Genomic DNA, 25,462 nt, shown 5'->3' with positions numbered 1-25,462 from the left:
ATTTTTAAATACCTTTCCTCCTTCGGATTTTGTAGAAAAGAGGTAGTTTTGAACACAATTTGAAATGATGGAAATGAAAATATCTGTGGGATACAATGCTTTGTCAGTGAAGACCTGTAGTCCCTTTTATAGTCTGTTGTGTTAACTAGATTATGTTACAGATCTCCTGAAAAATCTTCCAGTCTAGGTTTCTTTCTATAGATTTATTTTATCTGAAGGTCAGAGAGAAAGAAAATGAGACAGAGATAGCAAGAGGAGAGAGAAAGAGATCTTCCATTCCGCTGATTGATTCACCAGAAAGTTCCAGCAGCCAGAGCTGCGCTAGGCTGGTACCACGAGCCAGGAACTTCATCTCTGTTTCCTAGCTGGGTGGCAGAGACCCAAATACTTTGGATAACTTCTGCTACTGTTCTCAGGCTTGTAAGTGGAATGACAATGGAGCAGCCTAGATGGAACCATTGCCCTTATAAGATGCAGTATTGCAGGTAGTAACTGTACTCACTATGCTACAACAATAGTGTCTCGGTTCTATTTTTCTGAGATGGTTTATATGTGTGAGTGTGTTTATTTATGTGTGTATTTATGCAAGTTTCATGTATTTGAAATTTTAGATTTCATTCTGATGTTAATTAAACCCAAGAGAATGTAAACTTCCGACTTGGTTAAGTTTGGTTTTAAAATTAGATTAGATGTTTATACTTCAATATATTTAATTTATTTCCAGGGACAATGGGACATTTCCCCCTATCTCTTTTAGGGAAAGCTTGTAGGAATTTGACTGTTCTGTGCTGTAGACAAAATTGGCAAAGAAACACCCTTTGGAAATGGTATCTCATCATGCCTGGGTAGAGGGAACTGAATGGTTTCAACCGGATATAGTTTCTCTGAGACACCTATAGGGAGTACACGTAGAATTGTCTTAAACAGGTTTTGGAGCAGACTTCAAGAAAAGCGGCCTTGTCTACTGGTCTCTGAGCTCTTCTGGATGACGGAATTCTGGGGCTCAGCTGGTTTCTGGGTTGATTTCTGAGCTTGCCAGGGTTGAAGGGGAGGATTGGTGTGGTGAGAGCCAAGGTTGGTCTTGCATGCCAGACTTCCTTGAAGCATCCACTGGAGCGGCTCGCCTGGAAAGACAGCACAAAGACATTGAGGGAATGCCTGACCAAAGAGAAGACTGAATGACACGAAGGTGCATCTCTGGGGTGCTGCACTGTCACCCAGAGCTGAACACAGCCATCTCAATTTCATTTCCTGATTTTCTGATTTTTGGGGAGATGGAGCTGGGAGATTCGCCAGCTTTTGTCCTGTTAGCTGATATGGAGGTTTCCAGGCGTGTTCTTTATCCAGAGTTCAGCCCAGCACCCTGTCACGTGGTGGTCTACCAGCCTCTGAGTTCCAGATAGTTCTTCCTTCCCAAGCTCCCCTTCCAGTGCCGAGCCCAGGCTTACAATACTATGTTGATGGGTGATTGCTCCCCATCTGCTCACTCACCAAGTGTCTCTTTACCTTGTGCTCTGCATCTTGAAATCCCCTCCTCTGCTATTTTTAAAGTAGACAATTGCAACAGATTTCTAGCTGTCCTAACTTTGTTTAGCTACTACTACTTTATGATGTCACTTAATTGCTCAAAATTAGTTTTCAATATTAAATAAAACTGCAGGAAAACAGGAGCAAAGGATGATTTCTAAGTAATTAAGAGCAAACCTATTAACCTTAAATTTATGGTGGCAATTTTAACCTCTATAGCATTTTATTCTATCCTCTAGCCAATTGGAGCCATCTGCAGTTCCTTGTCAGTGACCCACACTCTCCCTTGGGACTCCGACTGGTTTGAGAAAAAAAAAAATCTGTGGCTCTTTTTTCCTACTTTTTTGAATGTTGAAGTTATTTATTACATATTTGTGTGCTGTGTATTCCTAACCTCATTTTGCATGAATCTTAGATACCAAGCAGCTGGGATTTTTTTAAAGAGATGAGTTTTAAAACCATGTTTTCTGCCAAATACTGGCTCCTTGGTTTTAGAGTGAAACTTGAGGATTTGTTTCATCATCTATCCTTCAAATGGGAGTTGGCCATTCAACTCAGAGTTCAAGGAGAATATGAATTATTCCTTAGAGCATCCTACAGACAAGAGAGTGCCCCGGATAATGTTAGCCTGGCTCTCTTGCTTCATAACGCTGGCTGTTCTGTCGTAATTCTTATTTTAAAGTGCACTTGGGGCTCCTAGCTCTACTACACTTGTGTGTAGCTTTTTTAGGAACAGGTGCACTGTCCAGACTGCCTTCATAGTGCATCTTCTTTTTCCTAGTAAGTGTCCACAAAATGTTTACCTACCAAGCGAGCCATATGCTCAAGTGTACCAGAAAAAGGCCACTCAGAACTGGTTTTTTCACTGACTGGCATGCGCTCTGAAGCTGCTCAGTGTACTGCCGTTCCTAGGAATCTGTTAACGGTGGGCAGTCTCCCTTTGTCCGTTTTGCCTTGTGATGTTGGGAACAGGTGGGATGTTCCTTGTTGGAAAATTTGCATGAGACTTGGCCATCAGAAAAGGCACATTGTTTTAATCACCATATGCAACATGTAAACTTTTATTGTAGGATGTCTTTTTTCTTTCTTCCTTAATTCTCATGGTATTTTTTGTTTCAGCATTAGGACAAGGGTCGTTTGTGTTATTTGCCCTTGACCAATAGGTTTGTTTTTGAGATCTCCCCGGTGACTCATCTTCTTGTCTTCTTGTGCTCCCATGCCTTTTCACTGGTCCTACTCTACTTTCTGTGGGGTATAGATTTTTTTTCTAAGAGATACTTGTCCATGTTGGCATTTGGGATTTTTTTATTAGATTTTTTGACAATCTTTACGTAATTAATTGGGGTAAAAGGGTTCAAGGCCTATAGGAAAGTGGGTAAGACTATTATTTCTGTATTGTTTTCTTCATGTTTAAAAGGGGGGTATTAAGGGAGAAGGCCCACCCAATTTCCCAGCCTCCCCAGGTCCCGGATGTAGGGTATGCTCTGAGGTTCTTGCTCAAGAGGTTTTGATAGTTCACCAGTTATGAATCGTTGCCAATCTTGCCACTCCAAGCACTATGAGGTCTTTGAAGAATCCACTGGTTGACATAGTCCATCATAGAGTCTCCGTTTGCCCCGTATTTTGCTGCCAACATATAGCTGAGATGGTTGATTGACCTGTTCTGTCTTCTCTCTTTTCTTGGTTAGGGTTTTGAGTCCAGCATTTCAATTGGGGAGATCTCCAAAGAAACTTTGGATGTGTGTGTGTGTTTCCTTCAACACGCATCATTTTTCTATGTAAAGAATAGAGGGACTGCTACTGCAGCTGCCTTTAGGAAGTCCCTGCAGGCCGCCACTGCTGTCCTTTTACAAGGGAGAACTAGAAGGCTGCTCTACTCGGGTTTGGCCCAGGAGAACAGAGCGGTTTGCAGCTAGGTAACTTCCTCTCCCCTTTTCCCGTATATTGTGCAGGAGAAGCAAAGGCCTCCTCTCATCACTGCCTCTCATGTGGTTTCCAGCTCAGTCAGTGGGCACATTGGCCAGAGAAGCAGTACGGTATGATAATGTGGTTCCCAGTCTTCTTGCTTTGTCTGCTTCTGTTCTCACGGCACGTCCAACTGCCTGGATGCTCCTGACCATGAAATGAAGGTGGAAGGAGAAGTTATTCATCCTCAGAAGGAAGTAAGGATGTGCTGCCACTGGTGCGTTGTGTAGAACCACTATGATTAGGAAGACAGGATCCCCAAGCCTGCCTGTCATACCTCACAGTGACACTGTTTGATAGGATACTCCTGAGTGCTTAGGCTTCAAAAGTAGGATTAGATTTTACATTTAGTATTTGCTGTATCTTGGGCAGTTTTCCTTTCTGCATTTACTTTTTGTTTTGAAATTATTTCAGACTTCCAAAGAAGTTGGAAAAATAGTACCAAGAATGCATATTCTCTCACTCCTGTTGGAACTGTGCAGAGTTGAGTTGTAACCAGGAACCCCTTTGTCTTTGCGCATTCCCTGAAAGCAATGTCGTACTGCCATACGTAGCAACAGTGTAGTCATCAAATCAAGTCTGTCAGCACCAATACCATATCATTTTCTGATTTTGGTATCTAGTTTAGTTTTGTTAATTTTGCCAATTTTTGCATTCAAGTCACTGATCTGGCCCAGGTCCCAATCCAGAACCGTTGAGTTCCTACATCATTAGGCTCCTTCAGTCTGGAGCAGTCCTCTTCTTCACCACTGCGGAGGTTTGGAGGAGCTGCAGAGGACCACTTTGTGGAATGCCCTCCTTCAGCTCAGGGGAGTCTAGTGCCCTCTTCACCGTGAGATGCAGGGGATTCATTTTTGATAAGGGCACCTCAGGGGCACTGCTGTGGTTTTCTCACTGCGTCTGTCATATGAAGAGGCACAAATTGCTGGTTTTGTTGCTTTTTCATGGTGATAGCTTCCTGCCGTGTGCCTAAGGTAGTTGCTTCTTGCTTCTCTGTGGTGAAGTTCATGTTACCATGGCTCTAGCAGTTTGTGTATCCTAGAAATAAACAGATAAATGAGAGAAAAGTGTCCTGATGGCCATTGTGCATGATGAAGATGGGTTTTCTATTATTGCTGGTTTCGGTGGGAGGGGAACATCTGCATAGAGAAGGCATAAGAACTAGAGTTACTTCCCTGGCCAAGCACAGGGACTAGCACTTCCTTTCCTGCTGCAACTATGCTGCTTTGCCAGGAGGAGTGCTGCTGGTAAAGAACTGAGTGTGTGCACAGCCAATGTCCTTTGCTTTCAGAGCACTTCTGTTTAAGCATCTGTACTGGTTCTGGGTGATTGGGCCTGAAGGCGTGTGGGGCAGATATTCCTTTGATGACTCACAGGTGGAGGTGTATGAAGTTGAAAGGACAGGCCTGAGGTCCCCATGGCTGGAAAGGGAAGGAAGCAGCCTCAGTTGTTATTTCTGGTTCAACATTCTTTGCATTAAATTCTAATTCAGAAGGAAGAAGAAATGATGGGAGCAGATAGCAACAAAACACAAATGGAGAGAACAGGCAGAAGTAATAACACACTCAGTAGAGAAAGGGAAAGATAATTGTCATTCGCCCTCTGTTTAAGGCTCCTCAGTGGGGTGCCCCATGCCTTTTGCAGGCACTGGGAGATGCTGTGGATGTCTGTCACCCTGAGAACCTGAGCAATTTGCCAAGGTCTCTGCAGGTGTAAAGGTAATGAGCTGATAGATTGTGAAGGAGAGAGAGGGGTGACAGTGAGTGTTTGGTAGCATCAACAATTGTTAAATACTGGTTGGAAGCTCAGCTCTTCATTCATAAAATGGTCCAGGTAAGAACATCCAACTATGTTTGTAGAGATGAAGTTAGGCAACCCTTTGATTGAGTCAAAGTAATGAGTGGCACCAGGTGATTATATCATTTTAGTAAAATTTGTTCATTGCTTTTATTAACAGATTTTTTTCAAAAAGATTTATGCATTTATTCAATTGAGAAAGAAGGAGTAAGACATAGCTCCTGTCTACTGGTTCAGTCCCCCAAATGCACAGCATGGTTGGCTGGAGCTGCGACAGGCAGAAATCAGGAGCAGGGAGCTCAATGACTGGCGGTACCCAGCCCCTTCAGCCATCACCTCCCGTATGCACTCCAGGAAGCAGGAGTTAGGAGCAGAACCAGGACTTGAACCCAGGCACTCTGCTATGGGATGCAAGTGTCCCAGCCAGCGTGTCGATTGGTAGATCATAGGCCTCCCCTGTGGTTCCCATTCTTGCTGCTGCTTTAACAGCTGTAGCCATTACGGCCAGCACCACTGACGGGGTGGTAATGGCTTTATCTGTGCCTACCCTCTCCTCCATCCATTTTTCCTTTCTCTGTGTACCATCGTCTCTGCTTCCTTCTGAGGTCTGAGATAGTGCAAAGAGCCTAAAGCCAGAGACAAACAGCATAGCTCCCTTGCTTCCCCTTCACCCCTGTGACTCTGGGCAGTGCAAGTGAGCCTTGCCCTGCCCACGCATGCATCTGTAAATCAACATAGGTATAAGGATGCAGTCCCGGCAGTTAGCCTCACCTTTCAGGGGCACAAATGTCGCATGATGTGCCAAACCCAGAGTATCTTCCTGCATTAGCACTGTTACTGGGTCCCCACGTGTGTCAGTTACCACAGTCTTACAACAATCAGTGACATGTCTTGAGTAAATGCTAGATACTTACAAGGATGAGACATAGTATATTTCAGCAGGGTGAAGCATCCTTAAAAGATCACAGGATTTTACAGTTGAGAACCACCATAAATATTCCCTGGTTCAGGGTCCTTCAGTTTGCAGACCTGGGAAATTGAGACCTAGGGAAGCTGGACTTTGACCAAGGCCACAAACAGTAGCAGAGTGTGAAGGCAACTTCCCAATTTAATAACATTGACTCTTCCTATTTGACAATAGAAATTATCCTGCTTTTGCTTTACTTCCCCCCATCATCATACTGGAATTTTGCAATTAATTTGTAAAGTCTTGAAAGTGAAAGAAATCAGGGATAAAATCGGGTGATTTTGAATGCTGGCTGTCTGAATATTAGTTGGTTCCAACGTTTCCCAGAAGAGGGCAGCAGTGGGTTGTAGTCTGTGCAAACAGCCCAAGCTAGACTTCCTTGGGCAGAGGCATTACAGCTGTGTATATCCTGTCTCTGCTTAGTCACAAACTCTATAGATACTCACTTGGGATTTTTATTGCACTGAGCAGAGTACTGAAGGGTGATGTTCTAAATACTTTCCATCATTACTTCTATTATTTTAAGTTATGTTTCCCTATTTTCTTGTGGTTTGTTTATTTGAAAGGCAGTTACAAGAGAGCGGGGAGAGGCAGAGAGGGTCTTCTATCTGCCAATTCAGTCCCCAAATAACTGCAGTGGCTGGGGTGTTGCAGCCTGAAGTAGGAGCATCTTCCAGCTCTACCTGCTGGGTGCAGTGACCCAAGGACTTGGCTGCTTTCCCGGGTGCATTAGAAGGGAGCTGGATGGGAAGCGGGGCATCCTAGATGCAAACTGATGCCGGTGTGGGATGCTGGTGCCATGGACCACTGCATTACATGCTGTGCCTCAGTGCTGGCCCCTGTGTCGTCTTGTTAACAAATCAGAGTAGTGTTCTGCCTGTCTAGCACAGTTCAAGTATGAAACAGAATTCTCAATTTGGATAATGGGATTAGAGAACTTGCAGCATTTTGCAGTCACCTTAGTCTGACCCTGAGTGTCAACAGTTTCCAGAAAACTCTGTGGCTTCTCTGATTCTCCTCAGATCTAGGTAAGTGGTGATAGGGGGATATCAGAGGCTGTGACCGTGCAAGCAGCGTGCAGTGGTCTCTGCACACCTGTCACTCATGTTGCAGATTGATTCAGTGTAAACTATCTGCGGGGGGCCCTAGGGGTCAGCCCCCTTCCTGCCTCAGGTTTCTTTTCCATCCTCTTGTTGGAAGCAACCACATGTATCGATAATACTTTTCTTTTTAACTTGAAAGAGAGACAGAAACAGAGATCTTCTACCCACTAGTTTACCCCCCAGATGCCTGCAACATCCAGTGAAGGATCAACCCCAAGCCAGGAGCTGGGACCCCAGTCCAGGTCTCCCATACGGAGTGGAGAGAGCCAACTGCCTGGGTGATTGCCTGCTGCCTCCGAGGGTGCAGAGTGACCGAAAATGGGATTGGAAGCAGAGTGTGAACCAGAGGAACCTGGATGGGGATTGTGGCCATCCCAACCAACATCTTAGCCACTACACCCAATGCCCAGGCCCATCCCAGGGGTCTTTCTGGGGATCTAGCATGCTTAAGGAGATGGTGGTAGTTGAGGTTGCTGTTTTTCATACTGATAGCAGAGAGAGCAGTATTCAGAGAGCTTACTGTTACCCTGGGGTTGTAGGTGGGACAGTGTTCGCCCACCAATGTTTGCATTTGTGTTTTATGTTAAAGGCATTGCATTGTAGTAAGTTTAGAATTTAAGGTTCATTTGTTGAGAAAAGTGCCTTTGAACGCTAGGGGGTGCTGTCAGTATAGTTCATTGGCTTGCTAGTTCATAGTACTCCGCAGCTACATTTCTTGACTGGTGTTTGTGTAGGGCCGTGTTTAGACAGAGGTGATGGGAAAGGAAAAAGAGCAAGAGAAAAGGCTGCTCTGAGAATTTGTTGCAACATAGTTGGCACATTGAGTTAAATTTTTTAAATAAAAAAACATATATTCTGGGTAAATGGTGCCTTTCTAGTGGCATTTGATTGGGAGCTGTAAAATTCACTGTGGGAACTGACTAGTTGAATGGTGCTTAGGGGGTAGTGTGTGTATTTTTAGGATCAAGTATCTTTTCAAGGTGCCAATTGCTTAGGAGCGCTTCATAAACTTATGTGGATTTTTGAGCTCTGCTTTTGCAGATTTAGAAATAATGACATATTTTCTGAAAATAATGTAAGAGGCACTGCTTTTGCAACTTTCCTTGGTGAAGAATGGATTTTCGGTTGTCAGAATGAGTAGGTCACTATCCTTATCTGACATCCAGTTAGATGTTCGAGGTCTGCATAGTCAGATGTATTGTTGCATTTTTGCCTTTGGCAAATCGGCAGTGTTTTTCCAAAGGCTTATAGATACGGGATAACTTTTCTGAAACTTAGTTGACAGGCCCATGCTGAGATAGGCTCCAGCTACCTGCCTCCTCCCAGTGGAGCCTGTGTTCCTTGAGCATCTCTGGGCACCTGCCTAGGGCTGGCTGCTGTGAAGGCTGCGCATCTTCACCCAGCCTCCCAGCCCCACTGGGTTCCAGCTTTCTCTTCTGTAAGTGGACCCACCAGGGTGACTGGAAAGGCGTTTGCATTGGAATGGGTATGGAGTGTGACCAGCACCTGACTGTTTGATCCTTTCAAAACTTTCAAAACATGCTGGGCGTCTCTCTGTCATGTGGAACACTTGAGTGCCTACTCAGGTCAGTTATAGGATAGATAAGCATTCCTGCCCCTGCTAGGATGAGGGCCCCGTGGCTGGGAAGGCCCACGCATGCCTTCCCTGAGCCACAGAGCTAAGCCTCCCCTCGGGCTGTCAGCCAGCTTAGCCTTAGACATACCTTTCTAGCGTGACTGGTGGCATTCTTCCGGCAGCCAGCTTATGCTAGGCCTGTCTTTTCCCTGACCCTGTGTCTTCTCAGACCCAGCACCTTGGGATCTCCTTCCCTGCACCCCCAGCAGATTCTCATGTCTGTTAGTGTTACTGTTTGTCTACCTTGGGTGCAATGCTGTCACTTGTACTTTGTTTTCTTGTACTTTTGCTTTCTATACCGGGCTGCATGCTAGTGTTTGGCCAGTTAATGATCCTTATTGGAGCATGGGGGAAAAATAAATGCTCAACAAGCAAGATGGGTTAGGTCAGGAGCAGCCTTCGTGTTGGGGTGGGATGATGCAAGAGCTTGTGGTGGGGTCAGTAGGAGAGCAGATCTGCTCTTTGTCTCCCTGGGGAACAGCTCAGTTGGTTCTTAGTTGGCACCGTACCTGTATTCTCATCTTTGAGCTCCTCAACGACCCTAGCTTTGCAGTTACTTGTCTTCACCAAGCTGGTGTCATAGGCAGAACAGTTAGTTTAGGTCATCTCTACTGCCCTGCCCTAGATTGCAAGGTTTCAGGACGTGATCATGTGTTGTACTGGATTATCTGACAGCAGGACTGTTGTCTTGGCCCCTTAGCTAATTCTCCACTGTCATCATCTTGCCTTAGCCAGAATGTGCACATTTGCCTGTTACCTGAAGCCATTTTTTTTAAAGATGTGTTTGTTTTTATTGCAAAGTCATACACACACACACACACAGAGGAAGAGAGACAAAGAGAAATATCTTCCGTCCAATGATTCACTCCCCAAGTGAGCGCAACGGCCAGTGCTGCACCAATCTGAAGCCAGGAGCCAGGAGCTCTTCTGGGTCTCCCATGCATGTGCAGAGTCCCAAGGCTTTGGGCTGTCCTCAATTGCTTTCCCAGGCCACAAGCAGGGAGCTGGATGGGAAACAGGGCTGCTGGGATTAAAACCAGCACACATATGGGATCCTAAATGTGTAAGGTGAGGACTTTAGCCACTAGGCTACAGTGCTGGGCCCCTGAAACCATTTTTAATTAGGAAGGAATTCAAAACTAGATTCACACTAGGTTTTAGTGCTATCTGGTTGGAAATCACCTGTTACCTATCTTCCTATTTGGAGGAAATAATGTACACTTATTTATGTCATGATCCTGTAGATCCTTAACAACAAGAATGAGATTGTGGAAGTCCCTCAGCTATAATTCCTAACATAGATAAGTCCACAGATGTGTATGTAAGTAGAGGATTAACATCAGATTGGTTTGGAGGGGAGAATAAGAATGAGAGAAGTAGATCTGTTAGCAGAATCGGTGGGGGCAGTGTGGGCTTACCCCTGCGGAACTGCAGTCTCTGTTGGCTTGCCCGAGAACAGTGGATGGGGTTAGGCCTTGCTGGGGACCTAAGCGGGCACCCCAGCTGGGTTGCGATTCCCACTGATGAGAACGAGAGTAGGATTGAGGACAGCAGGCATGGCTGTACATGGCTACAGACTGCACCAGCATGGGTGGGCACTGGGATGGTGGAGCAACAGATTGGGCTTGACTCTAGCACCCACTGGAACTTGTGAGAGCCAAGTTGGGTGTAGAACAGGCCAGACTAGGTCTTGACTCCCACTGAACGATGTGAAAGCTATGTCTGGGTGTGGACCAGGTAGTGCTGGGCTGCAACACCAGACAACAAGAACCAGAATAGGTGTGGCTGATTGAACAAGGCTACTGTCCTTGTCAGGACAGGAGGTGGACAAAGTCAACCTGGGCCAACGACCCACTGATGTTGGCAAGAACTGCCACTGGGAGGAGACTCAATGGAGGAGCTTGGGAAACTCTTTCATTGGGATGCAGTTGCTGCAAGTGAGTGCAAGAAGCAAGGCAAGGAGTTGCCCAGACCATGCCAGGTTACAGTACCCACTGGCAGATATGAGAACCAGAGCAGGGGCAGGAGGAGCCAGATCAGGCCGCAACACCAGCCAGTTCAGATTAGAACCAGTACAGCAATAAGGCTGGGCTGGGTTAGATGGCAGCACCCTCCAACAGGAGCTGGAACAGAGGATGGATTTGACTAGGCCAGGCTGCGTCATAAGATTGTGGACACTGAGGTGAAGCAAGTCATATCAGCCTGACTCAGTGAGGGCGAGGTACATGTTTTCCAGGGATGGGGACTCGGACAGCGCTCAGGTAGTTTGGCTCAGATCCTGGAACCCACCTGTGTGGTGGGGCTGGGTTCCTGAGCCCTGGAGACAGGGGAACTGGTGGGATTTGGTTTGCTTGACCCAGAACCTGGGGCCCTCCTTCTAGGGGGCTATTGGTTTCGTAAACCTGGGGGTGGGGGATATGGTGAGGCTTGGGTCTCTTGGCCCGGGTTCAGAGGCCCACCTTCTAGGTGGGTGCTGGGTTCATGAGCTCCAGGGATAGGGGATTTGGTGGGGCTCGGGTTGCTTGGCCTGGGTCCTGGGGCCTACCTGTGAATTGGGTGCCAGGTTTGTGAGCTCCAGGGGTGGGGGATCTTGCCTGGCTCAGCTACTTGGATTCTGCAAGTATGAAAAGGTGGATCAGTGGACACAGGCCCTGTTGTAAAAGGAGAATATGACAGCACATTTAGTTCTGTAACAGGAGAACAGAATAAACTGGACAACTATCCCAAACAAATGATGACAGCAAAAAATATCAGTGAATAGAGCCAGTGGACATTGGGAGGATGACATCATCCTCGGAGCAGTGAAATCGGCAGCATTTCAGAACTATCGAAACCACTTGGACAGAACTTTCTGAATATGTACACTTTGAGACTCTGGGTTGATATGAGGTGGCGGTTCCTCATCCCTGAGTATTGGGACATGTGCAAAGTCATGGGTGTTTTCCCCCTTTGTCTCTCTGCTTCCCCCAGGAACAACAGCAAGAAATAGCAAATTTGGAAGCAGTGAGTTCACCCAATTTTCCGTAAACTGTAATCCTTTCCTAATCAACCATGTAATCCTTATTTAAAAATACAATTAAAAAAATAAATAAATTTAAAAAGAAAGAGTGATATTTTGAAGAGAGAACAATGAAAGAGGCAGAATGCAGTATAACTTCACTGCGCATTACATGGAAACAAAGGATGGAATCTAAGCTTCTGGCCTCCTCTCTCTTTTACCCTCATTCTGTTCAGCTTCAAGGAGTGCAGTGAGACCTGCAGGGGCATGGTAGCCATGCTGGAAAAGTAACGGGGTTGTAGGGAAGAAACTGCTGGATTTAGTTAACAAAACATAATTGATTCAGTACAAATTCAGAAGTATTTTAAAATTATTTATTTATTTACTGTTTAATAAATAATATATTATTTATATATATTTTATATAATGTTGTTGGTTTAAAAGAGAGAGACAAAGAGAGATCTTCTCCCTGATCAGGGAGTGTCTCTTGGGTAGAAAGCTGCAACTACACCAAAGTCCATGCTTAATGGTTAAGGGCAAGTTTGCCTGGCTCCCGAGGCAAACTTGTGTCAGACTCTAACTCTTGAGGAGGGTCACCCTGAGTTGCCTATGACTGCCCCAGTCTCAATGATCCACAGATGGTGCTGCAGATACCCTGAGCAATCCAGGGCTTGCAGGGCTCAGCATGGCCCTGTCTCTTGCTTCCCTGGACTTCTGTTGCCCTCCCCCTGGACCCACCCTACTTGGCCACGTGTCTCCTTGCCCGCTGCCTTCATCCTGGGTGCTGTTCCCACTCCTTGTAAGTAGCAGCAACCCCATCCTCAGCAGAACCCCAGTGCAGCTCATGGAGTCCCTACCCCCAGAATATTGGAATCCTGCAGTGATGGCTCCAGGGGCTGCGTTGGTAGGAGGCTGCAGTCAGGAGCCAGAGTTGGAGTTTGATTGCAGGACGTAGGTATTTTCACAAGGCTAAGTGTCTGCCCCCATGCTACCTTCTGTGCTGTAAGATACACGTGGTCCCTCTTTTTGCATTAGCAATTATGTATTTGTTGAATAATTTTAAACACTTATTTAAAAATGTTTTATCTTTCTAAATGATTTATTTACTTATTTTGAAAGTCAGAGAGTCAGAGGGAGAGGAGTGAGGTATCTTCTGTTGCCTGGTACATTCTCCAGATGACTGCCATTGTGACCATTGGGCTAAGTTGAAACCAGGACTTTCATACCAGGACTTTCATGTAGACGACAGGGGCCCCAGCACTTGGGCCATCTTCTGCTTTTGTCAGGTCATTTTCAGGGATCTGGATCGAAAGTCGAGCGGCTAGTAAATCAGGGCCCATATAGGAAACCTGTGTTGCAAGTGGCAGCTTTAACCACTATGCCACTCTGCTGGCCCTCACTTAATTTTTAATACAATATTAAATATTAAATATTCTACTTCCAGAGTAACTGAAGTTATTAATAGTCAGTTCTTGCTTGAAAGACATTTAGATTGTTCTTAGTGTTAGTCACACTGGAGAGAACTACATTGTGTATGAGTTTTTGTACATGTTAGCTGTTAGGATATATTCCTAGCAATAGAATTGCTTGATCCAAGAGTGTATGTGTAGCTTATAATTATTGATGCATATTGCCTTCCTGATGTTTAAAATAGGCATTTTATCTCAAAACTCAGTAGAAGTTTTAGGCATCTCATATCTCATATGGAGACCAATGTATGAGCTTACTTCAAAAACCTCAAGGAAAATACATGTTAAGAAAAAACTATGATTCAGTTTTTCACACCAAAATAATACCTTTTATCTATTTATCTGAAAGACCGAGTGACAGAGAGGGAGTGATTTGGAGAAAGAGAGACCTGTTCAATTTGTTGGTTTACTTGCCAAATGCCCACAACAGTCAGGAATGTGCCAGGCCAGGAACAAGGACTACCATCCTGGTGTTCCCTTTTGTTTTGTTTTGTTTTGTTCTGTTTTGTTTTGTTTGTCAGGGATGCAAATACTTGGGATATCTTGTGCTGCCTTACCAGGCTCATTAGCAGGAAGCTTAATCAGAAACACAACAGCTAAGGCTTAAACTGTGATATATATGTTTCCATTGCCAGTGGTGGCTTAAACTTTTGTGTCGCAATTCTGATCCTTTCACTTACTCAGTCATGACTGTTTTTCATTACCCTTTTGAAAACATTTACTTATCTGAGATAAATATTTATTTATTTGGAATATATGTGAACTAGAGAGGGCGAGAGAGAGAGAGAAAAACAGGTCCCATTTTCTCAACAAATGTTTATAATGGCCCAGGGCTCAGCAGATGACAGCAGGGAGCTAAGCACATTACTCAGGTTTTCCAGGTTGGTGGCAGAGATTCAGCTCCTTGCTTGCTGTGTCCCGGGATGCACATAAGCAGGAAGGTGAAGGTGGAACAGAGTTGAGAATCAGACCCAGACCATCTGATATGGGATGCATGTCTCCTAGACGTTTAACTGCTAAGTAGACATTTTAACTGCTAAGCTTAACACAAGTCCTGATTCATTGTCTTCATACTACACACACGCACGTCCATGGACTGCTGTACTTCATTCAGTGCCTATCAATTGCCATTTACTATTACTTGTTTTTAGTATTGAATTATGAACAATGTTTTTCATTTTATGTCTTTTTTCCCCCTAAGCCTTTTTTTTGCCCCCCTATATCTTCAGCTAGCTGTTTAATCAAGAGAATTTAGGGCTTTCTGACATTTTCACATCCTTAAGACTTTGATTACATTGTAGAATGCACCCTGCCCTAAAAGTTGATTGATTGAAAGTCCATTTGATAGGTTCCACCTTGGGATTCCAAATTCCTAAGGTCCCGAAAAGTATTAGGAGAGAGCCACTGGTCATGAGAAGCCCTTTGGTTCAGCATTCTGTTCTCTGAGAGCATGGTTTTCCATGTGGAGGTTGGCCCACGGTTCAGTGTTATGAGATGGTTTTGCTCATTATACTCTGTCGTTGTAATCCCTTCTGTCCAGAACAAACAAATGATACACCAGCTGCCAGCCTGAAAGCAGCAATCAAGCCATTTCCATCATCCATTGGCTGGTGGTTTTAGAGTGCTCATTAGGGAGGCGTTCCTGGAAGCCATGTGTGCTCCAGCAGGTGTTGGTCCTGACCAGTGTCAGCCATCAAGGATAACATTGCACGGGTTCGGCATGGGTACTGAGCTCTCTCTCAGGTTTGCTTATTTTGTCTATCAGTGTCCTGGTGGAATTCCATTTGATCACAACCATTTATAACTTTTATCATTGCAAACTCCATTCTCCTTCCTTTTTGTCCAAATCCTTGCCTAGGATGTTGTAAAACACTGTAACTGGGGACAAATTCCTAGAGCTGCACAGCATCTTGGTGTGACCATGGCTTACAGTAACCTGTCATCTCTGAGCCAACATACTGGAGTGGCTGCAATCAAAGGGGGGGATGCTGATCAGTGTGATTTAATACCCATATAAAATGTCACCCTATATACCATTAATATGTGTAAGTTATTGTTATTGAAAAAAAATAATGTCAGTTATTGGAGGGGATGATATTCTGTCAGCTCTACTTTCAGACCAAGGATGGTCTCCCAATGAAACTGTTGAATTTATCTGGACAATAAGATGCTGGACTCGGCAATGTCCATGCCCACAATGATGGAATTATGACTGGTTATGAGCTGTACTTCTGTAATAATATGGAGGAAATCAATATGGGGGAGGTCTTGGACAGGGGATGGGAGAATCCCAGAGCCTATGGAACTGTATCATAAAATGAAATAATAATTAAAAAATAATGTCATAAAAGGTAAACTAAAAAAGGAGCATGTAACTTGGGGTTCCATCACTGCTGGAGCTTGGCTGGCTCACTTACCTTCCGGCATCCTTGGCTTCTGCACTTCCTGTGGGAGGCTTGGTGAAGCTGGAAGGAGATGATCTGTATCACAGGCTTATGCAGAGGTCATCACTGATGATCTAGCATGGCTTTTTGTTTTCATTTTGCTGCTTTTTTCCCAGCCTTTTCCTCTTCCTGATTGTACATTTGGGAGCATTTTGCAAGGATACGAAGATGTCTTATACATACGCACATAAGGAAGTCTTTAAATGTCATCTGAGGATTATCTTATATTTTCATAAGGAAATTGGTCTAAAGTTAGGGAATTTCTTGCCTGCCCTTTTGTGCTTTCTTCCTGTCCCTGTAGGGCCCTGTACTCCTGGCAGTTTCAGCTTTGCTCTTTGAATAAAACTGTTTCTTCCTCTTCTCCTACTAACACAGTTTTCATAGTTTCCTTTAAGGCCTGTGAATTATGCTTTGTATTTGTGTCTGTGAGGTTTTGTCAATTTGTGTAATTGTGAGGTTTTTGACTGCTTCATTTGCTGGCGAATTTCAAAACTGTAGTTGCCAAGGTTCCCTGTTGCATGGATTTGGCTGAGCGGTTATGGTGAATTTATCCACGAGAACAAGGTCAAAGTGTTGGGTGGAGACTGACATCTAGTTTCAGCCCCTTCCACCTTGGTCCTCTGTGATTCCATGTTATGGCACACTGTTTCTTTTTCCCCTTCCGTGATTTTCCTGTATGAGAGGGATTCTCCTGTCCTCCTTTCCTTCCCGAAATGTCATGCCTAGGTCTGAGAACCTGAAACATACTGAGCAGGTCCTCAGTTCCCATCCCCAGAGGGTCACATCCAGGAGTGTGGTGATGGTGACCCAGGTCCGCATTCCATGTGGGTACTGACCAGGCCACATGCTCTGATGGGTTGGCATAGCTAGTGCAGGCATTTACTGTTGCCATCTGTGTGGGCTAGTGTGTCTGCTCGATAGTGTAGGAGGGTGCTTGACAATCTGACTAACATGTGGAGGAGGCAAGCAGGGTCAGTGAGCATGCGTTCAAAAAAATTCAAGCTTTGACCCAGGTGTACTTTAATTTGTGATACAATTATTCTTTTATTTTTAATTCCAGTACAGGCCTAGCCAATAGAAGAGGTTTTAATAAGAACCATAATGATGACAAGCGTAATAATGATTGATAATTTTTATTGCGCTCAACCGAGGTTCAATACCATTGTTGAGTGCAGGAGTGGTATTTTCTCACAGATTCATCACTGAATCCTTGTACATCAGGCACTGTGATAACTTTGTATAGCAGGTGAGGAAATGAGGCTGTGAAACAGAAATAATTCCTTGCCTAGCTGGAATTGGAATGTGCTGGAGTGGGGATTTGTGTAGAGGCCCTGTGACTCCAAAGCAAGTGTCTATCACTTCTGTGCAAGCTTGCCTGTACACTGATAATTGTTTCTTTTTTTTTAAGAGTTACTTATTTTTTGTTGGGAAGTTAGATATATGGAGGACTGGAGAGACAGAGAGGAAGATCTTCCATCCAATGATTCACTCCTCAAGCAGCCACAATGGCTCGAGCTGCGCCAGTCCGAAGCCAGGAACTTCTTCCAGGTCTCCCAGGCTGGTGCAGGGTCCCAAGGCTTTGGGCTGTCCTCAACTGCTTTCCCAGGACACAAGCAGGGAGCTGGATGGGAAGAGGGGCTGCTGGGACAAATACTGGCATCCTTATGGGATCCTGTTTTGCATGTAAGTCCAGGACTTTAGCCTGATAACTGATTATTTAAAAACTTTTTGAAATCTTGGTACGTTATTGTTCTCAGGGTTAGATGGCCAAGTCTGCAAGGTAAGACTGCCTGAAATGAACCCCTCATTGTTCTTCAAAGGCAGGCAGGATTTGTACCTGGCATTTCACTGGTCAGGAAAGGGTTCTGGATAAGTATAGCCCTTTTGTGGGATCTAGCCGATTTCATTTTTCCCAGAATTGGAGTAATTTTTCTCACAAGGTCTTACCCTTTTGGTTATTAATCTTGAAATTCTGGCTTTAAAATCTCAATTAAATGTACATGCAGTCTCTCTAGAAGACGCCGTTGGCATTTTCCGCAGATGTAAGCTTCTGTAAGAAATGATGTTTGCTTATTTCAAACTTTTCCTTTAATTTTCTGGGATTTATGGCTGGACCTTTGTCAGCCTGAGCTTGCCTTTGAAATTGACTTCCAAGGTCACGCTCCCTTTTGCAAGGCCCTTTATTTCTGTGCCAATTAGATAACACCACGTAGTGGGAGTTTTCTGGAGTGGGTCCACAAGAAGGAAGGTTGTGTTTGACCCGCTGACTGTTATTTTATAAAATGACTTCAAGGCACCTTCCTGGTCTGGTCTGATTCTGTCAGCTGGACTGTTTTGTCCCTGAGAGCACAGGCCTTGTTGAGTTCCTGGTGACTGTTAGGTTAGAGGGCAGAGAGGAGAAACTGAAGTTGGTGGGAATGAGTGGGGTGACCTGAATTCGCTTTAATGTTTCTATGCTAGCCAATTTCCAGACTGCAAGTATAGGTTAAGTTGAAGAAGTGCTTTGAAAGTCCCGTCCCACGCACTGCTGCCAGGTTCTCATTTTTGGAATTGTTCTTCCCAGGTTGTTTACTCAAAGCTGAGCACACAGTGTTCTTTTTTCAATTCTCTTGAACCCCAAAAGGTAGCACATTCATATTTCTGCCTTGCTTCTTTTCATTGAATGTATTCGTCTCTCCATGACTTCCTTCTTCCTTTTTATTGCTGCAAAGTATTCTGTTGTAGGGCATATTCTAATCCATGAAATCCGTTTATGATTGTAGTGATATAATTCATCTCTTGCTGGAAATTTCCAAGTGTTTGCAGTTAGAAACATCACTTCCTTAGTTGTACTTGTGTCACTCTGTGTGCATTGGTGTTTTGTTGTAGCACATGTAGGGTCAAAGGTTAATACATCACTGTTGCCAAATTGTCTTCCAGAGCATCATGGTTTTTAAAAACCCCAATTGCTCACTCACCTTCAGCCAGGGTAAACTGAGGCCCAAAGCAGTGACCCAGGAAAATCTGCCAGGTTTTCACAACTTGCCCTCCCGTCCCCATTTTCTGAGAACATGGCTTCTTTCTATTCTGTGTAACACCTTCACAAACCCTTCCCTGCTCCCCTCTGCTGGGGTTTTATGACATGGGCACAGTGTGGTCTGATACTTAGTCTTACCATCCTTGACACAGCTGTTTATGTTTCACTACTTACCCTCTACACACACCTTTTTTATTTTTCCCTCTGATTCTCTATTGGTGACTAGGACAATGCTTTGTGTATGTTATGGGGTTCATATTTCTTCAAATCATTTTGAGGGAAACAGACCAATTGTTTTGGTTAAGAAAAGGCATTCTGGTTATGAAAGGTCATTGTAACAAAAACGCACAGGTTATTTAAAAAATGTCTTAAAATGTTACCAATAAGGAATCACTACTTTTAAAAAAAGATTTACTTACTTTTGTTGGAAAGTAAAAGTAAATGAATTCTGATTTAGAGAGATAGAAGGAGAGACAGAAATATCTTCCATCCACTGGTTTACTCCCCAGGTACCTGCAACAGCCAGAGCTGAGCTGATCCAAAGCAGGTGCCAGGAACTTCTTCTGGGTCTCCCATGTGGGTACAGAATCCCAAGGCTTTGAGCCATTTTTGACGGCTTTCCCAGGACACAAACAGGGAGCTAGCTATGTGGGGAATGGAGCAGCTGGAATTAGAACCAGTTCCAATCTGACACTTATGAGAATTTAACATAACCATTGAACAATCACACCAGGCCCAGGAATTACTACTTTTAATACTTAGTTACAGATCTTTCCAGTCATGTCATTATATACATAAACTTGAATGTGTACATTTTTAAAATCAGTTTTCATTTTGTTTGAAAGGCAGAGAGGCAGAAAGAAATATTTATTTTTTCATATTTATTTTTATTTGAGAGAAACAGTTATAGAAGGAGACACACACACGCACACGCACACACACAGAATGTTTCATCCCTTGGTTCACTTTCCAAATGGCTACAGCACCTAGAGCTGAGCTGGTCTGAAACTGGGAGCCTAGGGCTTCTTCCAGATCTCCTACATCGATACAAGGCCCCAAGGATTTGAGCCGTTCTATGATGCCTTCTAATAATCAAAGAATCAAACCAGTGCTCATATGGGATGCCAGCACTGCAGGTGTAGGGTTAGTCCTCGCATGTACCCCTGTAAATATGCACAGTTACTGTTTGTCAATTAAAAATGAAATAAGACTAAAAAAGTAACAGAACTGCATTAAAACACACGGATAAACGCTGAGGGATTTAAACAGGTCCTCGCGAGAGACATGAGCGATTATAGCTTTCCTGAGTACTCTTTCCTCGGAAGCTGTCAAGTTCAGATTGTTACTTACGGCCTCCAGGAGAGCCACTCCTCCATCAAAAAGTGTCATGAAGCTTTAGACATAAATATCAGGAACCAGAATCTTAAAGTGATATTCTGGGAGAAATAACCCTCGCACATATTCCTAAGCCAGCAAGGACTCACTGCTCGGTTCTTTGCTCCTACTGGGCACTAACAACCCTCCTTCTCTCTCCACATACTGTTTTGGAGCACTTGTCTGATTTAGGAGATCATGAAAGCATTCTGCCTCGTGCCAGGGCACACAGAAGCACAGTATTTTCTATTTCTTGGAGAAGAGTTTTCTTAGAAAAGTACAGAGTGTATGAAAGGGCCTACAGCTGTGGGTTACTTTGAAGCCTGCTTAAAAACATTTTGGTGTATTTATATCTTTACTACTTGCTTTATTTGGAAAAAGACTGGAGATGGCTTAAAAAGATGCAAACAAGATAGCTGGGTTAAGAAAAAAAAAAGTTTTTTTCTGACAGATTAGTAAAAAAAAAGTTCAAGGTAAGGTAGGGGCAGAAAAACAAACAGGAAGCCAGAGGTGAGATTGATGAGAATGCAATTGCAGTCATCAGAGGTTCAATACATTTCGTTGTGGGTAATTGTATCTGGTCCTATCCCAGTATCAAGTTCTTACTGCACTTGCTTGAGTTGGAGCTGAGCTTTTCCCTTGAGTCAGCAAGATGGAGACAGTCTCATGACTGTTATCATTGGAATATCAGCCTTCTACTCTAAGAAGTGCAAGTGTTTCTGATATTGAGGCCAATGAGGATATCCACTCAAAGGACTGATTTTTATCCTGGAATGCCCTAGCTGAGAGGTCCTGTGGAGCTGGCCTGCTTGAGATCCCGAGGTGTGTGCAGCATTGTGGGGACTCTGGAAGGTGCAGACTCTACATTTGACTTTGACCTTGAATTGGCCACTATATTTCCTAAGTCCATAGTTTCTTTGTGTTGCAAAGAGGAATACAGGCAGATTTCTTTCCTCATAAATTTGTCCTTAGGATATTAAGTAGATTAATTATAAGGTTGGAGATACAAAAATCCAAACCACACTGCAATACTACTTCCTGCCCAGTAGGATGGCCCTGATTATAAAAACCGTAAGAAATACTGGTGATAATGCAAAAAAATTAGAACCTTTCTACACTGCTGGCAGAGGTGGAAAAGGGTAGAGCCACTTTGTGAAACACTGCCAGAATTTCCTCAAAAGATTAACGGATGACCCATAAATTCTGATCCTGTATATACAAACTGAGCAGAAAGGAGAAGGTATGTCTCATAATGAAAGCTAATACAAGTAATATCCAGAGTAACCAGCTGTCATCAACCAATGATAGGGACAGAAGAACCTATATTGTATGGATCCATTTGTACAACTGTCCAAAATTGCAAATTCATAGACAGAATCTACATTGACGATTGCCTGTAGTTGGAGGCCAAGGAGAAAATAAGGAGTGACTGCCAGTGAGCAAATGGGTTTCTTTTATGGAGTGATAGCAAATTTTGTAGAATTTTGGTAATAAAATTTCTAGAACAGCGAAGGTTGCACAATTCTGTGAACACACTAGAAACACATTTTACAGTTTATATCATTGAATTTTATATATAATTTATGTTTGTAAAACATAAAAAAAGGTAACACAAGACAAAGTTCTTCAGATTGTGCAGCAAGGAATGTGTTAAGTAAGTGCTCAAGAAATACAGGCTTTTCTTTTTTTAAACAAATGAAGAAGGGCAAGCACAGAAAGGTAAGAGGATTTATTCTGGTCACCTGACTGCCTTTGCCTAAACTAGAACCCAGTTTTCTTTTCTTTCTTTTTTTTTAAGTTTTAAGTTTTATTTATTTGTTTTAATTGTTAATAACATTGTATTATGTGATGCAGTTTTATAGGCACTGGGATTCCCCCCACCCATTCCCAAACCCTCCCCCCATAGTGAATTCCTCCACCTTGCTGCATAAACACAGTTCAAGTTCACTTGAGATTCCTTCATTGCAAGCATATACCTAGCTTAGAGTCCAGCATCTTATTGTCCAGATAAGTTCAACGGCTTCTTGGGGAGACCTTCTCTGGTCTGAAGGTAGAGCTAACAGAGTAAAGTCCCAGTCAGTTAAAAGCCCCAACAAAACATCAGCAACAATACACAATGTTATGGAATTAATTGACATAGTATAGAGTAAACAATATGTTAAAAATAATGCAAGTTCAATTCTTCAAAACACATGGGTTGAGACAGTATCAATGACAGGTTCAAAAACAAACAAACAAACAAAAATTACAGGTTAAATCAAGGCAAACATGTGGTATTCGCTAATTTCCCTTAGCATTATAGTTTCCAGTTGGGCCCATTTAGCCACAAAGAACTGCATTTTGTTTTTCAATAGCTGAGTAGTATTCCATGGAGTAGATGAACCAAAGCTTTCTTATCCAATCTTCTGCTGATGGGCATTTCAGTTGCTTCCATGTTTTTGCAATTACTGATTGTGCTGCTATGAACATAGGGGTGCATGTTGGTTTGTCGTGAAACAGGTGTTTTGGATATATTCCTAGGAGTGCTATTGCTGGGTCATATGGTATGCAGATTTTGAGTTGTTTGAGTGTTCTCCAGACTGATTTCCATAAAGGCTGTACCAACTTGCAGCTCCACCAGCAGTGGAGTAGGGTTCCCTTTTCCCCACATCCTCGCCAACAAGTGTCGTAGGTGTTCTTGTTTATGTGGGCCAATCTTACTGGTGTTAGGTGGTACCTCATCGATGTCTTAATTTGGATTTCCCTTATTGCCGGGGAACTGGAGCATTTTTTGATATGTTTGTTTGCCATTTGGGCTTGTTCCTTTGTGAAATGTTTGCCCATTTCCCTTGCCCATTTCTTGAGTGATTTGTTTGTTTTGGTTTTTTGGTTGTTTTGAAGTTCTTTATAAATCCTGGAGATTAGCCCCCTATCACCTATGTAGTGTACAAAGATCTTTTCCCATTCTGTGGGTTGCTTTTTTACTTTGCTGATTGTTTCCCTTGCTGTACAGAAGCTTCTTAGTTTGATGAGGTCCCATTTGTTTATTCTGTTCTTAACTGCTATTGCTTTTGGCGTCCTTCTTAGAAAGTCAGGACCTACTCCCAGGTCTAGCAGGATATTTCCAACATTTTCTTGCAAGAGTTTGAAGGTTTCTGGATGTAGGTTTAGGTCTTTTATCCATGTAGATTGGATCTTAGTGTATGGTGATAGATGTGGGTCTATCTTTTTGTGTCTGCAGGCTATCAGCCAGTTGTCCCAACAACATTTACTGAAGAGGCCTTCCCATTTGCTTGGACTGTCATTGGTCTTTTTGTCAAAGATTAATAGGCTGTATCTGTGTGGGTTCCCTTCTGGTGCTTCTATTCTATTCCATTGATCTTCCTCTCTATCTTTGTGCCAGTACCAGGCTGTTTTGATAACCACTGCTCTATAGTATGTCCAGAGGTCTGGAACTGTGATTCCCCCTGCTAACTTCTTGTTCTTTAGGAAGGTAGAACCTAGTTTTCTAAAATCTCAAGTCACCCTGCCTTCACCCTCCAGGGAGCCCCCTGCAGAGATGTTCCCTCCCACCTCCCACTTGCTTTTCTTTTTTTTTAAAGATTTATTTTTATTATTTTTTCATTGGAAAGGCGGATATACAGAGAGGAGAGACAGAAAGGAAGATCTTCCGTCCGATGATTCACTCCCCAAGTGAGCGCAACGGGCCGATACTATGCCGATCCGAAGCCAGGAGCCTCTTCTGGGTCTCCCACGCGGGTGCAGAGTCCCAAAGCTTTGGGCTGTCCTCGACTGCTTCCCCAGGCCACAGGCAGGGAGCTGGAAGGGAAGCGGGGCTGCCGGGATTAGAACCGGCGCCCATATGGGATCCCGGGCGTGCAAGGCGAGGACCTTTAACCACTTGCGCCACCGCGCCGGGCCCCCACTTGCTTTTCTAATATAGCCCCTCAATAGTTTTGACCTCAGTTAGCCCCTTTTGTTTGCTTGTTTTGAACCTTTCTGCTGTAATGATTTTCAAGTTTCCCAATTGTGGGTGCAATGTAAACCTTGAAACAGTCAGAAAATCATTCAATTAGCCATGGCAAACTGTTTGAAAAATTGATTCATGACCTTGCCTGCTATTGACTTTTCAGAGACTGATTAGCCCATTCTATGAATTACTCAGACATTTTGCTTTTCTCCTTTTTCTTTACGCAACTTGCCTTTGGCCTTTTCACTTTCAAACTTCTCCACTTGAAGCAGGTTGGACAATTAAAAGTGATGGAGATTGAATTTTCTACAGTAGCAAATCCAGCAGGACTTCTGAAATGTTATTATTAATATGAAGTGAAATTTAGGTTTTCTGTCACAGCTCCTTGGGTGCTTTTGTTACGGAGTAAAAACGTGCTTCCCCTGGCCTCCACAATTGTATTGCTAAGTCCTGTGCAACGCAGTCGCAGTGGTGAGCTGCAGATGATCAAAATGAGAACTGAAGATAAAAGCAGGAGAAGAAACACTTGAAATGGTGGCTGGACAAGCTGTACTGTTTCTGAAAGTACTCCAGACACCTTATGTGCCCACAGTCCTTGGAGCTAAATGTGATGAGGGGCCCTTGATGGTATTGCTGTTGGAGTACATGATTAGTTAACCAGTTACCTTCAACACGGGTAAGCAAGCAGGGTTGCTTCTGGTTGCTGTAGTAAGCCAATCAGGATGGCATATTCTTAAGTGCAACAGATTTCATCTCAAAACCCTCTTGTGATATGGATTCCTAGACCTCCTTTAAAGGGAAGTAAAGGAAACTAGTATAAAATGATTGTGCTGACCTTGACTGGGAAAACAGACATTTGTAGTTACTGAACATATCTATCTTTGTCAATAAAGAATATGTGCACTTGATAAAGAAAAAGTTTTTGGGTATTGACAATGTACTAAGCTGTATGCTGGGTTAGGATATTTAACTAGAACATAAACATAGAGATTGTATGATTGTGTTTTATACAGTTATTTCAGTTACCCTATATAGATGAGAAAGGGTTAGTGTTAGCTTGCTGTGAGGCTTCTAGAAAATTACGTAGAATCTACCATATTTCATTTTATAGATTTTTATCTGTAATACTTATTTACTTTGCTCTTGCCAGTAATTAGAGACACATATGCAAAATGGAAAACACAAGGAAGTACTTTATATTTGTAACTTTAAAAAAA

General features: G+C 43.5%; 1 protein-coding gene across 2 annotated transcripts in view; it reads left to right on the top strand.

The window, feature by feature from the left end:
• STK39 (serine/threonine kinase 39) overlaps positions 1-25,462 on the top strand; it is a 296,052-nt gene that overhangs the window by 124,939 nt on the left and 145,651 nt on the right. Inside the window, exon 11 of one of the 2 annotated variants that reach the window (XM_040971675.1) lies at positions 11,211-11,216. The exons of the other annotated variant lie outside the window; for it this stretch is intronic. Coding sequence (XP_040827609.1) covers positions 11,211-11,216 — 6 coding nt within the window. The remainder of the gene's footprint in view (positions 1-11,210; positions 11,217-25,462) is intronic. 2 annotated transcript variants of the gene reach the window in all.

This window comes from Ochotona curzoniae, unplaced genomic scaffold (genome assembly GCF_017591425.1).
Source record: "Ochotona curzoniae isolate NIBS_2020 unplaced genomic scaffold, NIBS_Ocur_1.0 contig_2210, whole genome shotgun sequence".
Classification (NCBI taxonomy): Eukaryota; Metazoa; Chordata; class Mammalia; order Lagomorpha; family Ochotonidae; genus Ochotona; species Ochotona curzoniae.
Note: the sequence above shows the minus strand (reverse complement) of the source record. Positions and strands in the feature narration are given on the sequence as shown.